Raw genomic sequence first — 18,647 nt, 5'->3', positions numbered from 1 at the left:
GGGGGGGGACGCTCGATCGCCCCCCCTTTCCTGCGCCTTACCAGGCCACATGCCCTCGGCATTGGGAGGGTGTCCCAATGCCGGGCCTGTGCTCGGATCAAGGGTCTGGTAGGTACGTTAGGGGGGAACCCAAGTTTCCCCCCCCCCGCCCATTTTTTGGGGTTGGGTTTCCCCCTTAAAATCCCTACCAGTTGTGCTCGGATCAAGGGTCTGGTAGGTACGTTAGGGGGGAACCCAAGTTTCCCCCCCCCCCCCCATTTTTTGGGGCTGGGTTTCCCCCTTAAAATTCCTATCAGACCTTAAAGGGCCTGGTATGGATTTTGGGGGGAACTCCGCGCACTTTTTTTTTGTTTTAACTTGGGGGGTCCATCCTAACATGCCTACCAGACCGAAAGGGTCTGGTATGAATTGTGGGAGAACCTCAAGCTTTTTTTTCCCCCTCTTCAGCAGACTGAAAAAAAACATTTTTTTTCCTCAAATGTCACTTTGCTGCAACGAACGAACGAAAACGAAACGACAATTCGTACAGACTACAGCTAACAAATTTCGTCTGAATCCAAAAACGAATTAACTTTCGAACCCGAATCCCGAAATAACGCAAAATCCGAATCAAAACGAAAACTATTTTTTGCCGGTGCACATGTCTAGCTGAAACAACATTCAAGATGGGGGCACTCCTTCACCTCTCTACATAAACTTGTATGTAGCTGCTGGGGAAGGAGCTCTGAGTCTACTAGGTCTGCTGAAACCACATTCAAGATGGCGGCACCCAGTAAAAGTCTTACAGCTTTTGGATGTCTAGAAATGGGAGACTTTTACAAGTACATAACATGCCTAAAATACACTAAATGCACATATAACCTAATCGGAAACTTTTTCTTGAAATTAATGGTCTGGCAACATGGTCTTTTCAAATAAGCCGTTTCACATCTTGGATTTAAATTTGGAGAGATTTCTCCGCTTAAAGTGGACCTTTACCCCCTTTGGCTAAATATCACATCACCATACAGTTCTGTATACTGATATGAATTCAGTATATGCATGTGCTCAAGCATTTCATCCTAGGAAGGTTACATCAGCAGAGCATTGCTGGGAAATTCCATTTGTAATCTCACAAGATCTCAGGGAAAGGCTTAGTCCACAGTTTAGGGAAAGTGCTAATCCCGGGCTGGACACTATCTGCAAGGAGTTTGCATGTTCTCCCTGTGTTTGTGTGGGTTTCCTCCAGGTACTCTGGTTTCCTCCCACACTCCAAATATATGCTGGAAGGTTAATTGGCTCCTGTCTAAATTGACCTTGTATGTGTACATGTGAGATAGGGACCTTAGATTGTAAGCTCCTTGAGGGCAGGAACTGATGTAAATGTGTCACTATGTAAAGCGATGCGCAAATTGTTGGTGCTATATAATTACCGCTAATAAATAGTTACATGTGCCAGAGTTCCAGGATGTAAAGAGAGATCTAGTAACCTGCCCTTAGTTAAAATGGCCACTGTCAGAAGACTGGGGAATAACAGAAAAAAAAAAAAGGTATGCAAAAAATAAAAAGCCTGCAACTATCCAGAAGTATGTGTTTGTAGATCGACATTTCTAGAGGTGCCTTTGTTGTTTTTTTGAAGAAATGGGTAAAGCTCCACTTTCAGGTCATGAAGAACCAATTGTCTTTTTGGAATTGTTATTACTTCTCCTTTACACCTAGGTTGGTAAGGGAATGCTGGGAGCTCCAGAACGGAAATATTCCTATCTCAGTAACTGAAACACTGAAGAAGTCAGGTGGGGTATTTGGCGTAGCAGAGTTCCCTCAAATCTGATATTGTTTTGACTGGACTGACCCTTTAAAATTCCTCTTGCCTTGCCTTATAGTGCCAAAAGTATACAGACACGCCTCCTCCAAATTATGGAGTTTGTGTGTCCAGTGAAGGATGCTCTTACTGCTACGACATACAAAGACATTTTAGACAACTGTGCGCATCAAACTTTGTTACAACAGATTGGGGGCGTTGATGTAAGTTGATGAGTTTGGTGTATAGGAATGCAAGTGGCCTTCACAGCGCACTAAAACTCAACCATATTGAATACATTTGGGATGGCCTGGAATCTGCGAGCCAAGTACTTCTGTCTAACAACTGACCGCACAAATGCTCCTTTGGTTGAATGGGGACAAATTCCCACACACTACAAAATCTTGTGGAAAGCCTTCCCAGAAGCGGAGAGGCTGTTATAGCTGCAAAGGAAGGGGGTGCCCAAAATCTTGTGGAAAGCCTTGCAAAGGAAGGAGGGTGCCCAAAATCTTGTGGAAAGCCTTCCCAGAAGCGGAGAGCTGTTATAGCTGCAAAGGAAGGGGGTGCCCATAGTTTTGAAATGGGACGCCCATTGGTTTAATGGCCCGCTGTCCACAAACGTTTGGTCATACAGTGTACATTTGTTATACGGTAAATCACTATGCATTCTGTTGACTTAACATTTTTTCACTTTGAAACAGCGATGGCTTGGTGTACAGAGAGCAAAATTCACAAGCAGATTGTTTCGGTTTTGATTGTTTTGGTTTTGCTGGAGGTAACCTTTAATACAGAGACTTGCCTCCCGGTTTTAACAGAATGGCATTCTATAATGCCATAGAAGGATTTAGTATAGAAGCTGTTCATCAAAGGCAGAGCATTTTTAGTCCTCACTTTATAAATACTGTTCTCACAAGGTTAAATAGACATTTAAAGAGAGGGGCTGGTTGTAAAGATGACCGAGTCATAATGTTCTTTTAACAAGTGAATATGTTTACAAAATGAGCACCAAATAACACCTTAGTGACTATAGGTAGGTTCATGGCTCGGCAGAAGGCTTTTACAAGTGAAGGCTGCACATATTTTGAATAACATTTTATAGGCACTGTGTGTATGCAGGCAGTAGAAAGACATGAGAGATCTGCTGGTCATCTAGAAGAAATGAATGGAAAAACCACTGACGTAAGTCAGAATGCTCAACACTTAAAACTTCATAAAATCATATGGTGGTCCTCCACGTGCCATGAAAAAAAAAGCAATATGTCAGGGCTGTATATACTAACGTGAGCATAGGGAGAGGATGAAAAGCAGCTCATGGAAAAGGAGTTGGCCCCCACATCTACTCTGCCCATCCTGATGAAGACTAGCAGACTTTGCAGTCCTGGACAGCACTGGCTATACGACACTTAGCCTTTTCTTCACATGCTTTCCCTGTCTTCCATTAAGTGCGTCTTTTTTTCATTACACCTTCATCAAACATCCCAATCAATATAAAATCTTTTATAGAACACCAGTTTTCTGGTGATGCATCTTTTATGATCAGTCTACTCAAAATTAGTATTTTTACTTTGCCTGGATTCTGTAGATGAATCTCTTGAAGCAGTTCTAAATTCACAGCAAATGCCATCCTGTTCTAACATCAGCATTGTAATAGGAAGACATACTAGAGTTGCTTTTGATAATGCAATCAAAGCTTACTTGAAAAAATCCCTTTTACGTCGTAAGTGCTGCCTTCTGTCTGCCCATCACTTTCATCAACTTCCTGGATTCCCAGTGTGCTTTGTATCTCTTTCCCTGCTGCTGCATGTTATGCGATCTCGATTTTTCAAGACTACATATCTCATCATGCATGGCTTTCAGCAAGCAATGGTAATGCTACATTGTAGGAAGTTCAGAGGTTAAGTTGTAGTTCAGATGGCAGGTTTAGTTCGAGTAGTGAAACAAGGAAGTTCATATCACAACACTGAGTGGAATTGTGTCAGTACATTGAGAATGTTCATCGTATGGGCATCTTCAATAAATATTATTATTAATATTGTTATTATACAGGATTTATATAGCGCCAACAGTTTGTGCAGTGCTTTACAACATAGGGAAGGCATTATAATCACAATTCAATTCAAGACACAAATGGTAAATGTAACGAGCCCCTGCTCGCTCGGTTCCACTCTCCCGGCACTCCTTAGATTTCAGACTGCAGCGTCTGATATTTCGGACATCCGATAATTTGGGATTCGTACTACAGCTATGTGCCGTTCGTATCCAGTGGTGATAGCTCAGAACAAACACCAGGCAGGCTGCATGTAAGTTCAAACAGGAATCTCCTTTATTGGATGCACACACACACTTTTATAAAGAACAGTTTGAAGGTGGCCCAACCGACCACCTTCCTATTGGTCAACTGCAAAGTATCCTCTAGTCCTCACTTAGGTCCTCTTGGCCATGCAAATGAGGACTTGAAACAGGGTAAACAGGGATTGGTCTGATAGCTTGAATGGGAGGGCTGATATGTGCACCATTGTCATTTACAGTGGGTTTCCAGAGCCGGTATTGAATTGTGAAATTGGACGGCTGTAGGGCCAGGGTCCCCCGCAACAGCCGTCCATGGGCCCCGGACACCTAGTTCAACCCACAAGGGGGGGTCTCTATAGTCCTAGGTCCATAGTCTCTAGGAAGGAGGCTAGCCCTCAGGCTCCTCCAGCAGCCCCAGTGATGGTTCAGTCCGTCACAGTAAATATGTTTACAAACTTCTAGATCAATATGGTTATTAGGAGTGGGATAGAACTTATAGAAATTAAATATCGAAATACAGGTTTATTTTTCGTTTTTGACCATAAATACCCTTTAAAAGGACACTATATTGCCAAAAGTGTTGGGGAATCATTGGATTCAGGTGTTCCAATCACCTCCATGGCCATAGGTGTATAAAATCAAGCACCTAGACACGGAGACGCTTCTACAAACATTTGTGAAAGAATGGGTCGCTATCAGGAGTTCAGTGAATTCAAGCGTGGTACCGTGATAGGTTGCCACCTGTGCAATAAGTCCATCCGTGAAATTTCCTTTCCACTAAATATTCCACGGTCACCTGTTAGTGGTATTATAACAAAGTGGGAGCAACAGGGAACAACAGCAACTCAGCCATGAAGTGGTAGGTCACATAAAATGACAGAGCAGAGTCAGCGCATGCTGAAGGGCACAGCACGCAGAAGTCGCCAACTGTCAGCAAATTCAATAGCTACAGACCCCCAAACTTCGTGTGGCCTTCAGATTGGCACAACAACAGTGCATAAAAAGCTTCATGGAATGGGTTCCCATGGCCAAGCAGCTGCATCCAAGCCTTACATCACCAAGTGCAATGCAAAGCCTCGGATGCAGTGGTGTAAAGCACGCCGCCACTGGACTCTAGAGAAGTGGAGACATGTTCTCTGGAGTGACGAATCACGCTTCTCTGTCTGGCAATCCGATGGATGTGTCTGGGTTTGGCGGTTGCCAGAACGGTACTTGCCTGACTGCATTGTGCCAAGTGTAAAGTTTGGTGGAGGGGGGATTATGGTGTGGGGTTGTTTTTCAGGAGTTTGGCTTGGCCCCTTAGTTCTAGTGAAGGGAACTCTTAAGGCATCAGCATACCAAGACATTTTGGACAATTTCATGCTCCCAACTTTGTGGGAACAGTTTGCGGATGGCCCCTTCCTGTTCCAACATGACTGCGCACCAGTGCACAAAACAAGGTCCATAAAGACATGGATGAGCGGGTTTGGGGTGGAGGAACTTGACTGGCCTGCACAGAGTCCTGATCTCAACCCGATCGAACACCTTTGGGATGAATTACAGCGGAGACTGCGAGCCCGGCCTTCTCGTCCAACATCAGTACCTGACCTCACAAATGCTCTTCTGGAAGAACGGTCAAACATTCCCATAGACACACTCCTAAACCTTGTGGATGCCTTCCCAGAAGAGTTGAAGCTGTTATAGCTGTAAAGGTTGGGCCAACTCAATATTGAGCCCTACGGACTAAGACTGGGATGCCATTAAAGTTCATGTGCGTGTAAAGGCAGGAGTCCCAATACTTTTGGCAATAAAGTGTAGGTCTGAACCCAAGCTGGATGACATTTATTTTGGTAACACCCTGAAGGGAATTTATCAAAACTGGAGCAGACTAAAACTGGAGCAGCTGTGCACAGCAACCAATCTGCTTTTCTCTTCTATTTGTTCAGTTAAGATTTGAAAATAAAAAAGAGAAGCTGATTGGTTGCCATTCACAGCTGCTCCAGTTTTGATAAGTTCCCCTCAGTGTGTATAAATTATCACTATTCCATTTTTCCATCTGTTTTTTTATCTTCCATCTTAGTGTTGCCGATCTCCTCTTTCTGCCACTTGCTCTAGCATCAAAGGCATGTCATGCTCTGCATCGTTATCCCAATGCAGACAACAGTGGGCCATGCCATGTGACAATGCAGGAATGCAACTGGGGAACAGAGAATGAGGGTTTTTATCCAATAACAAAAAGTTACATTATATTTAAGTGGAACTATGGGCAAAATCAAATATTTTGATTTCCATAGCAATTATTTTTGGTCCTCTGAGTCCCTCCTGTAGCATAGTTTAACTTTTACATGCTTTAGTTTAGTTTATATGTCCCTTAATCACTATTAAAGCATACCTGTAACATTCAAAATATATGAACAAATGCAGCAAACAACGAAACAATAAACAAATGCAAGTACGGAGTATTCCAAAGGGGGTTATATATTCATTGACATAAGGCATGCAGCATGCCTTAGATACATTTGGTTGTGTGTATACTCTTCCCCGCATGCTCCTGATTGGTCATAGGCAGGCCTGTAATGTGTCCCAAACTCTGAAAATGTAATGACAGTATATGTGATGGTATCTACAAAATGTAACACGGCCCATGAGAAAAGCTACAGATATTTTGGTTATGCACAACAGGTCCACTTTAAAATCTAAAACCACGAAAAAATAAAACAATGTAAGCATGTACATACAGAAAGGAATATAATATTCTGCTACTTACGCTCATATTTCTGTCCCAGATTTGTATGGTTCCATCCTGGCATCCTGCGGCTATTAGCTTGCCATCTCTATTGTAGGTGGCACAAGTTGGGATCACACGTTTTCCTTGAGCAGATCTTGGTTTGAAGATGCTTTTATGCTTCTTGTCTTTGGACACATCCCACGTCCGCACAGTGCTATAATATATACAGTATATGAAAATATTGTTTATTAAAGCAGTCATGCATGTCGCCATTGATTTTTAATAGAAGACTAAAGTGTTACCTGAAAAAGGTCCCATTTTGCATTACTATTGTAAAATGTAAAGGATACCTAAACTATAAACAAAAATGTAATATATTGCATCTTACCAGTCACTGATGTAGTGGCTGCATTCATTTTCTAGAAAATAGCTAGTAGTAGTAGTTAGTCACATTTAACTGGACTTGTTAAATAATGTTGAAGATGTTTTATAGACACTTTTTCATGAGTGTCAGGAACATACATAGCAGCTACAGTGGCTTGCAAAAGTATTCACTCCATGCAATCAAAGTGTTCACAATTGCTCTTCTTATAAACTTTGATTGCATGTACAGGCAGTCCCCGGGTTACATACAAGATAGGAACTGTAGGTTTGTACTTAAGTTGAATTTGTATGTAAGTCGGAACAGGTACATTTAAAGTGTAACTCCAGCCCAAATATTTTTTTTTTCATTTTGGATAGCATAGGGAAGGGTCACTTTTGTTTTGATGTCTGTTGTTGCCCGTTGTTCAGAAGATTATAATATAATAAAAAGATTTTTTATTTAAAATGACACCAAAAAAAGTTTTTTTCTATTTTTAATTTTATTTTATAAACTTTATTTTTGTTGTTTGCATTTTTAATTTTTATTTATTTAACTTTTTTACAACTTTTCTTTGTCTTTTTAATTTTATTTTTTAAACCTTTTTTTAAATTTATTTTTTTATTTTAATGCTGGGAACAATAGCCAGCCTGCTATTGGCTATTTCAAATTGAAATAGCCAATAGCAGGCTGACTATTGCATCTGCCCACTGCCAATCAGCAGAGATGGGGCCGGAAGGAGAAAGTTCTCCATCAGGTCCTCCCCTGCTGATTGACAGCAGACAATGGGAGTAACCGGGAGGAGGAGCGGACGGACAGGGAGAAGAGGAGCGGATGCACCCGGGAAGAGGAGTGGATGGACCGGCAGAAGAGGAGGTGCAGATACACCGGAAGAAGGAGGAACCGGACGGTACAGCAGCGGAGGAATGCAGTGGTCTGTGTCCCCGCTGCCTTTGCCAACACAGGCGGGGAGAACAGCGGGGATTTGAAGGGACACAGACCGTTGCAGCCTATGGACCTCAGTTCGTAAGTACGGGTTGCCTGTATTGTTTAGCACTTATTATAGAGATTTGTTTATTTATTTATTGTTCTAGATGAAGCGCAGCACATTCATTATTATAATTTGATACATTCAGAGGTTAACACTTCTTATAGTGCTTGCAGCTACACAGGGTTTGGCGCGAGGTGCTATTTGTCACTTGTCAAACGTATTCACTCCCTTGGCATTTTTTCTATTTTGTTGCTTTATCACCTGGAATTTAAATGGATATTTTGGGAGTTTGTATCATTTGATTTACACAACATGCCTACCACTTTGCCAAAAAAACATTTTTTAGTTTTGGATAGCATAGGGAAGGGTCACTTTTGTTTTGATGTCTGTTCCCGTTGTTCAGAAGATTATAATAAAACATTTTTTTATTTAAAATGACACACCAAAAAAAGTTTTTTTCTATTTTTAATTTTATTTTATAAACTTTATTTTTGTTATTTGTTTGCATTTTTTTATTTTTTTAGGGTCATTGTCCTGCTGGAAGGTAAACCGCCGTCCCAATCTCAAATCTCTGGCAGACTGAAAAATGTTTCCCTCAAGAATTTCCCTGTATTTAGCGTCATCCATCATTCCTTCAAATCTGACCAGTTTGTCACTGCCGATGAAAACATCCCCACAGCATGATGCTGCTGCCATGCTTCACTGCAGGGATGGTGTTCGAGGTAATGAGAGGTTTTGAGTTTGCGTCAGAAAGGCGGTTTCTTTGAAGGCCAAAAAAACCTCAGTTTTAGTCTAATCTGAACAAAGAACCTTCTTCCCAAATCTCCCAAATGCCTTTTGGCAAATAAAAGTGTTTGCTTTTTTTTTTCTATAAGCATTGACTTTTTTCTGACCACTCCTCCATGAAGGCCGGCTCTGTGGAGTGTACGGCTTAAAGTGGTCCTATGAACAGAAATTCAAAACTCTGCTGTGCCGTTTTGCAGCTCACTCGGGGTTATCTCTGGTCTCTTTGTTGCCTTTCTGATTAATGCCCTCCTTGCCTGGTCCGTGAGTTTGGGTGGACGGCCCTCTCTTGGCAGGTTTGTTGTGATGCCATATTCTTCCAATTTCTTAATAATGGATTTAATGGTGCTCCATAGGATGTTTAAAGTTTCAGATATTTCTTTATAACCCAACCCTGATTTGTACTTATCCATAACTTTGTTCCTGACCTGTTTGGAGAGCTGCTTGGTCTTTATGGTGCCGCTTGCTTAATGGTGCCCCTTGCTCAGTGGTGTTGCAGACTCCGGGGCCTTTCAGAACAGGTGTAGATATACTGAGATCATGTGACACTTTGCACACAGGTGGTCTTTATTTAACTAATTCCAGTATGTGACTTTGGAAGATAATTGGTTGGACCAGATCTTATGAAGGGACTTCATATATACAGTATGTATATCTATAGGTGAATACATATACAAGCACCACTTTTCCCTTTTATAAGCTTTGAAAACTATTTTGGACTATTTTTTGTATGTCCATTACATGTAATCCAAATAAAAATCCATTTTAATTCCAGGTGGTAATGCAATAAAATAGGAAAAATACCAAGCGGAGTGACTACTTTTTGCAAGCCACTATATATCCACGCAGGTAGCAGTTACCCTAATCTAATCACCTAATTCAATTACCAAGGTATGTGCCAAGGCAGATGTTGATTGTCAAGGAACAGGATAGGAGATTTGAAAGATGTGCAACCACCCTTTTCTAATTACATAATCCCATCCTTTGGTGACTGTGCTACCTTGTGCAGATATAAATGCTGAGGTATGTTTCTGACACTCATTAGAACTGAATAAGTGGCGTGGATAAGCTATAAAACATCTTCAACAGCACAAAACAAGTCCAGTTGAATGTGACTAACTACTAATAGCAATACCATGACTTGAATAAATAAGAACCTTTACAAACAAGTACAGAAAATACATAATCTTCCCAATAGTTTATTTATAATCAATTCACAGCTATTCCCCCTGCAAATCTTTGTGAACATTTGTTGTGTGTGAGTAGAGACAAAAGGTTCTTAGTATATTTTTGAATCAAATCAAATGTAATACAGCATTATTGCCACTAGATGGTGCTGATAAGCATAGTGAATATGTCTGTGAAGGTTCTCATTCATCCAGGTCATGGTATATCTGTAAAAAGTAAGTCAAGACAATCGAAAGACTAGTGAAACATCTTCAAGAAAAATACAGCAAGTCCAGTTGCCTTGACTTATTTTTTACAGATATAGCATAGTGAATACCTATTTCCTAGGCTCCTCAAAGCCATCTAATGGCCATAATGTGGCATTACATTCAACCTGAAAAGAAAATATACAAAGAACATTTATTTTTGCCCAGAACAAACGTTTACAGAGATTTGCAGAGTGAATGGCTCTGCGAATTCTTTATAAACCTCTAGATATCCTTCTCACTCCCTGTGAGTTTAACAGAAAGCACAACTAACCTTGTCTTTCTTATGTAAAATATTAATCCCATCAGCACCTATCCAATGGAGAGGAACAAAGGCAGGCATGCTTCCACAGTATTAGCAAGTGAAAATTAGGGGAGAAAGCCTGAAAAAAATGCAGTTCCCTTATCTAAGGACTAGGAGGCTTCAATATATTCATTTTTGCTTCAGGATTTAGATATGCTTTACGAAAAGTAATAGAAATACGCTTTGATGTGCTTTTCACATTCGTGCATGTTTCCAGTGACATATTTTTATGACTGCAACTCATATACAGATTTACAAATGTCCCATATCTATGGATGTCACTGACATCAGCTGCTGTTGAGAGTTACAAGGGTAGGACTTCTCTGTATCAAACACTATACTGCCCCTTAATAGACCGACATGTGCGATATCCTCTCCCCTCCTCCTTTCTTCAGTGAAATAAACTTGTAAGTTCCACAGAGCTGGACCTACAAGTTTATGGAACATTCTTCAAGATAAATTCATCCTAAGCCAAAAATGATTACCCATGGTGAACTCAACAAATGATTGCTGGCTTCTTAAAAACTGCATTCTTCTCACCGATAGGCACTGAAGTGTTCCCACCTTAGTTAGAACCTGGCAAGCGCTACCAAATATCTACAAGAGTTATCCATAGATCTTCTATATAAACTATTTTGTGCTTGAGGTTTAGCAGCACTTTTGACGTGTACGTTCCAAAAGCCACCTCTCCAGAAAAAGAGAAACACATTACTGACAGAAGTATGAACCAGATCAGTAAAATAACATTCCTGCTCATTTGTCTTCCAGCCGCGTCCCCTTCTGTTCCAGCGGCACGCCACCGTGTCCCGCAGAAACACGGCTATTCTCACGTCTGCTAGAAGTACAGCTGGTGTGTGAACATGTAGCCGCAGACCCTGTATTGTGTCACACCCTGTGATCGTGGTTATTCCTCCCTCACCGCATCCATCATGGCTTCTGGAACAGATTCCATGGTGGGTTCATGAGGAGAATTGTGTGTACGGAGTCATCCATCTCTTAGAGTGGTAATTATCACTAATAGTGTTTTCTTTGCAGTGCCATTAAAACAATTACCCTAATTAAGCACTAGGACATTTTCTTCTTCAATGGACAGTCTAGGAAATGTTAAGAGTAAATTTTATTCGAAAGGTCTGCAGGAAAACCCACACGGTACTGTGGCGGCCTGTCACGTATGGTTCTCACATCATTCCAGGTAATAAGCACAATACAGAAAAACATTAGACCTAATGTGTTTTTATATTATTAGGAATATGTCGAGCTAATATTCCCATAATGTCACACAACTATATTTAGTCTGCTAATGTCAGTGTAATACACGTAATAAGGAATAACATGACCTGTATTTTGTGCGGTCAAGCAAATACTGTATGTTGGCGACCTATGGCTTCTGTGATTTGCTTGCTTAGTGTAGGTGTATTAGGACTACCCAGACAAACTAGCATGCTGATTTAATATGATAGGGCAAATGTAATGCTTTGGTGAAAATCGTAATAGCCAACAGCAACTAGGTTTCAGCTTACTGCAGTCAAACAAGGAAAAATTGTATATTTAAACCCTTACAATGAATGTCTCTTATTCATTGCCTTTTGGTCTGCTAAGTAGATAATTGAAAGTGGTTTATTATACCTGCCCAATGACTGCCAAAATACCTGTCGATTTCACCAGAAATCGTGTGATCTTCCTGTGCTTGCTGCCTGTGGAGGGGTTATGGAGGTGTGGAGGGGCTCTGTATTCTTTGTAATTCATCCAAAATGACATAGACGGGGCTGACGCCACGTAGTTGGGAGTTCAGAGCTGCACTGTCAATGTTAAAAGTAATGGTTTGTCAGCCCGATTTAAACAATATACTGTGATTGAGCACTTGGCAACATTAGGTGTCTCCACAATCGAAATTTAATGCACTCCTATTAGGGATCTTTACATACCACTGCCGATACTTGCCAGTTTCATGAGAACTACCAGGGATGCAGGGGTTGCAGCTGGGACCTGGCTCTGGTGCTCCACCACTGTCCTGAAATCATTAGTCTATAGTGTTTTAGAAAAACTGTCACATGACAATAAACAAAAATGTATCAGTACTTGTATCTGTGAGTACTTGGACAGGTATCAGTACTTATACTTGAAAAAATGTTATCGTTGAATCCCTTATATATATTTATATAAAACAAATCATACATTAAAACAGAGATGTAAAAATCCCAGGAGCTCCGTGTGCTCCTTAAAAATGACAGCTGCCTCCTAACTTTTGAATTTTTCTCTAGTGTAGTCTTGGAGCTGGAAAAGTATCTGTACTTGTACCGAGTACGGTACTTGGCATCTGAACATCGCTAACTCCTACCTTGAAATTCACAGATGTATGTAAGTATTTATAGTGATAACTCTATTGATGTGAGCACTCTTCTAGGCAAAAAGATACAAAAGTAGGGAATATCTGAATAGCTAGACAAACAAAAGGTATCGCTAACCTGTGACAGCATCTCATGAGCTTCCAAGGGAATGTGTGACAGAAAAAAGCATGTTGGTAACTTTATTGCTATTTTTAGATACCAAAAGGTTTCGGTGTGACCAGTCCCTAGGATGCTCACAGCTTAAAAAATAAAAAATTAGTAGCAAACATCCCACTAGGGAGAGGTTTAACTCCAGTGCACTGGAGGCAGAATTGTCAGCCCACAACAGGAAGTTAGGAGCGCATTGGCTTTTTGGCAGATTAGGTATTGTTTTGCGCTTTTAGAATTTGTAAAAGGGTAATTCTTCATGTATTGCAAGGATGTAAATGGGGAATTGTTCATGTATTGCATGGATGAACTTTTTGTCCACAAATACACGTTAATGTTCCTCTGATTTGAGTCATGGATAACATAGTACCTCTTCAACCTTTTTCCAATAGCTAATTACGGTAAAGAGTACAAAGTATCCTGCTGGCTTTGTAACAATGGCCATTTACTTCTATTAGGGATCAGAATGTGGGGGAGATGTTGTTAAAACTGCAAAAAGAAGGAATCAGAAGCTAAAACTGTAGTAGAACACTAACAAACACAGTGCACATCTGCACAACACATTGAACATGTTTTATGATTATCAGGAGAGAGATTCCCAGTCACTTAAAACACACTACAATGAATGAAATATTTCTGCAGCATGGCCCCAAGGAGAACTAACTAATGAAGCCGGGAAGAGTCCAGCAACCAGCAAATCGAATCTGCTCCAAATCCTCTACAGGAGGTAGCTGGGCCTGAGTAAAATAGCATGGCACCCTACGGTGTAGCCGTGCTCAGGAAATCTGGCTGGATCCAATCTCCTCTATCAAACCTACATTGAAGTAGTTTAATTAGCCCACCCATTCATGACATTTAAAACAGAATATGCATCGTTTTTGTATAAGTTACGTTCCAGAATAAAAACTAAAACTGTTAAAAACATGTTAATTCTTTATTTCGTCAGGTAACTGAAAAATATCACTGGTCACGTGACATACTAGGGTCTTTTTCTAGCACCTGTAATAGGCAATCTTCAATCATGCAGAGTACGGTGCTGGTTTTAAAGTTTAAGACTTTACAGCAGTTCTGCACTGCAAACCCAGGTTGAAGTGCTGACGTACCCCAGGAGGTGTGTCCATGACAGCCTGGGCTTACAGGAAGTGTGCTAAATGACGCTGGCTGTCATTCAAGCAGGAAGAGAACTAGCCGCAAAGTAGAGCTTCTGCAGGAGATAGTGCTAGAGACAAGGTGGGTATTGTAGCAAATGCGCATTTGTATTTTCGGTCAATTAATTTAAAAAAAGTCTGTTTACAAAGCACGAACACAGAAAAGGTCAATGATTAAGGTGCCCATACACCTTACAATTTTCGTCTGAGATCGCATTTTTGTCTGAAAATCTGGCAGTTGCTGGGAAGTGCACAACTGGCAGATTTTCGTCTTTCAAGCTGGCAAGAAAACTTTCGTCTAATTGGATGAATATCAACGGGTTAGTGGCGTTTTTGGTGAAACAAAAATCTCAAGATGAAAACTGCACATGCTCAAACGAATATCTGGTCATTCGATCAATAAAAATAGGCCAATTAAATTGAACGAGGGTGCAATGTCTGGTCAAAAAAGCGGTTGTATGGTGTATGGCCACCTTTAGAGGAGTGACTGGCCCCTCTCCCTTTCTTCACACCTGCTCTTTTTTTTTCCGCACTATGGAGATTTAATAAGAGAGAGACAGTCTGAAAGGAAACACTGTCTGCTCTGGAACCATGTTACAGGTCTTAATTTAAAAAAAGGTTAAAAAAAATGTATAAAGCAAAAAAAGCACACAAAGCAAGTACAGCTATGCGTACTACATAACCAGTGATATGTGTAAATATAAATGAATATTTATACGCCACGCCATTAACATTAATATGATTACTTACGAGCCCATTAAAGAATAATTAAACCCTCACATTTTTTTTGCATATATCTACTGCTAGCGAGCAGTAGATATATGCAAAAACATTTTTTTTAAAAGTTTAACGGATTATAGCTTACCTGTGTCTCTGCTGCTCACTCCAGTCTGATTCTCTGGCGGCCGCAAAGGATCATGGGGCAGGCGCATGCGCATAGAGTTCTTCAGCCCGGAACAAGAGGAGACACACAGGGTAAGTTAATGCACGCAGTGTGCACCCTCACAGACTCTGTGGGACAGGAAGTGTCAGGAAGAGAGAGGAGTCAGTGCTGGATCAGAGACCGGCACCAGCGCTGTAGGGGCTCCTGAAAACTACTGGAAAGAAGAAAATCGGATCAAGAGTCATAATTTAAGGTAAGTCCTTACACTAGCGGGGGGGTGGGGGGGGGGTGGTTTTAATGTCACTTTAAGCAGTAGTTTTACTGTAGGCATCGTTAAAGATAGCAGCGAAAAGGGTTTGAAAAAATTAAATACTGCCATAGGATAGAAGATTTAAAGTAAACCTGGACCATGAAAAAAAGCTTTGCTAGCATGTCGTTTTTAGGTTTGTATGTCTTCCAAAAACTCCTTTACCTTTTTTTTTTTTTTACTGCCAACCTTTTTCACTTTCTCCACTGCTTTCTGCACATCATCAGTGTACACTCCCAGCAAGTGCTGGGATGGTGTAAATACATTGGTGCATTATCACAGGTTGCCCAGTTGATAAAGAAGAAAGACATGGCACCAGGAGAAACTTCAACTATGAAGAACAAAGATGGCGCTGGTGGCCGTAGAATGGCAAGAGCGAGTGCAGAACTGTCAAAGATACGTTCGCAATAATATGCACATATGCTGTGCATAATTACAGAATATTGCAAGTGCTCCCCTACATCTTCTATTTAATACGACTCCAAACCATGTGAATAAAAGCTGGATGTTAAAAAATCCCCAGGCAGTGTTAAAAGTTTTTCCCAATCCCTGCAACTCTATGTTCTGCAAGAACTACATTAGTGGAACCTGTTTTTTTTAAAGCTCTAAAGCTCATGTAAAAGTACCATAATGTACTAGAAGCCAAAAGACCACCTGCTTTAATACAAAACTGTACTGGGATTACACTTACCTCTATAGTTTCATGTGCTTTACATCTTCACTCTGTTGAAGCGCTACAGCCTCTGTCAGAATCTTTAGCATTTGACACGACTGGGAGTGTTGGAAGCCTGTATACCACGTCACGTGCCATGGCTCCATCCTTTGCTCTCCTACATCACTACGGGACACAGCAGTGGTGTGAGGGTCAGTGGTAGAAACCACAGCGCATCGGCAAACTCAGGCATCCCACACTCCTGTAACTTTCAAATACCGAAGATCCTGACAGAAGCTGAGATGATTCAAAGGATTGAAAACAGAGGACGCGGGCTGCCAGAGAGGCAAGTGTAATTTCTATTTGTTTTTTGCAGGGAACTGACTGTTTTAACTTTTTTTGTGGGACGACAGTGTCTGTATCTCACTAGGGGTGCATGCATGTGTAATATATGCTTTTCCAGTGCCCACTAAGAACGCCAAGATGACGCGGCATTATGGTAATATGGTCTTTCCTACTAGGAAGCTGGTGCTTCAGCAGTCTGTACCTGCCCCATGCCTTACTACTGGCTGAACAATATGATGGTTGCATCATTGAGCCCTGGTTCACACCTAGGCGGCACCGTTTTTGGGTGTTTGTACGCGCGTTAGCAACATGCAGTTATTTGCGCATGTATGCGCGTACATGAAGACGCGCATTTTGATTGGCAGCAAAATTGTGGGCATTGGAAGAACACGTATATAAACGTGCAAAAACGCTCACAAAAATGTGCATTGGCCATTTCCAATGAAGTCTATGGGGAGGAAAAGAGCTTTTAATTGCCCAAAAGAAGCTACTGTATCTTTTCAGGCATCTGGCGTTTCCTGCTAGGCGTTTTTCTGCTCGGGTGTGAACCCGGGCTAATGAAAATCATGGGATTTCTTGTGTTAAAAGCGCTTTTCTAACTGCTCAAAACTTCCTAGGTGTGAACCAGGGCTAATGGTAGCAAGACACAGACACAGGGAGTGGGCCAAGGCAAAAGACTTCCTAGCAGGAATTCTACATGATAAAGCTGGCCGGTTTGGGACTCTTAGGGCATGGATCTTGCAGACGTTAGAAAATAAAATAGAGACAAGTTATTTTCATAGGACATATTACAATAATCAATTATAAACTACAAAGAGGCAAGCTAAATTGATTTATTCACTTAAGTCATTTAGCACAGTTGTTTTTAAAGACTGCATATCAAAACAAGTGTGCTGCCAGAAGTAAATAATAAAATTGATGGTAAAGTTGTAAACTCTGTTTTTCTCTTCCCGCAGTCGAGAACTGCTCAAAGTCACTCTCCACTGCATGGGTTGAATTATCTCATTAAAGCCACTGCTTAGATGTACTTTGTTGCAACGACACCCAGGGGAAAGCCTGTGTGATTGTCCTCAAGAGGAGAGACCTACAATAGATCAATATATTTCCCATCCTCCATACAGATGGTTTTCAGATTTTACAGATCTTGTAAAGCATAACCTACAATGAATATATTAATGGTAAGAAAAAGTCCAACTGCAGACAAAAGTTGTTTTTTTTCCTTTTCCATTTTGAATAGGTTAAGTAATGGTTAGAACGTCTGTCAGTTTTTTTTTTTTATTGTTGTCTGACTCCATTGAGAAGATCACTCTCAATTACACCAATACTAGAATGAAGAGAATGGAGGGGTCCCCAATGGCAGGACATGAGGGCATGGACTAAATAACCAGTCAGAAATTCTATATTTTGGTCACTCTACTAATAAAACAAAACAAGTAAGTGCACTTTAAGCTGCATATATAAAAACATTTTGTGGTTGCTTCCTTTCATCCACATGTGTAAAGATTTGAACTTCTTGTTCCTGTGAGCAGGCAATGTTCCTTATTAGCCTCCGCTCCAGTGGTTCAATAGGTGTCAGACAAGAGTAGTGTAGGGGGCAGGCCAAACATACAGCCTGCAAAGACGTTGGGTCCGAGTGCATATTTTTGTTGTTCTCAATTTAATCAAAGTAGTTAAAAGGTTTTTGCTGGCATTTTATGCTTTCAATAATCCATCATTTTTAATCAATAACATACTATTTAATTAACAGTAAATGAATCCAAAAATCTGCACTACCTCCTAGAAACGTGACAACCCTCAAGCAGCTGCTTTATAAATAACTTAGGTCAGGCCTCAAAATTTCCACTCGTCCCCTCGCAATTGGCGAGTGAAAATTGCAGGGGGGCGAGTGGAATCTCAGCAATGTTGCCTCGCCGGTGGGACTAGGGATGGGACACTACCGCCGCGGAGATCGCTCGCTCGCTTCTGTTTTCTCTTCTCTTTCTCGCCTGCTGCAGCTACAGAGCGGCCGAGCCCGAGAAGGAGAAGAGAAAACAGAAGCGAGCGAGCGAGTGCCGCGGCGGCAGTGTTCCATCCAGAGACGGAGCTAGATCTCTGCGCTCACTCTCTTTCATCCAGGCAGCTTCAGCTACACTCAGAGAGGCGGCTCTGATTACACCCGTTATCGCTCCC

The 18,647-nt window shown here is 41.2% G+C and overlaps 1 protein-coding gene across 1 annotated transcript in view; it reads right to left on the bottom strand.

Moving 5' to 3' along the window:
* WDR70 (WD repeat domain 70) overlaps positions 1 to 7,037 on the bottom strand; it is a 111,863-nt gene extending 104,826 nt beyond the window's left edge. The window contains exon 1 of the mRNA XM_018564597.1: positions 6,816 to 7,037. Within this exon, the coding sequence (XP_018420099.1) occupies positions 6,816 to 7,037 (222 nt within the window). The remainder of the gene's footprint in view (positions 1 to 6,815) is intronic.
* Between the last annotated feature and the right edge of the window lie 11,610 nt (positions 7,038 to 18,647).

This window comes from Nanorana parkeri, unplaced genomic scaffold (genome assembly GCF_000935625.1).
Source record: "Nanorana parkeri isolate BGI_ZX_2015 unplaced genomic scaffold, ASM93562v1 scaffold764, whole genome shotgun sequence".
Taxonomy (NCBI): Eukaryota; Metazoa; Chordata; class Amphibia; order Anura; family Dicroglossidae; genus Nanorana; species Nanorana parkeri.
Note: the sequence above shows the minus strand (reverse complement) of the source record. Positions and strands in the feature narration are given on the sequence as shown.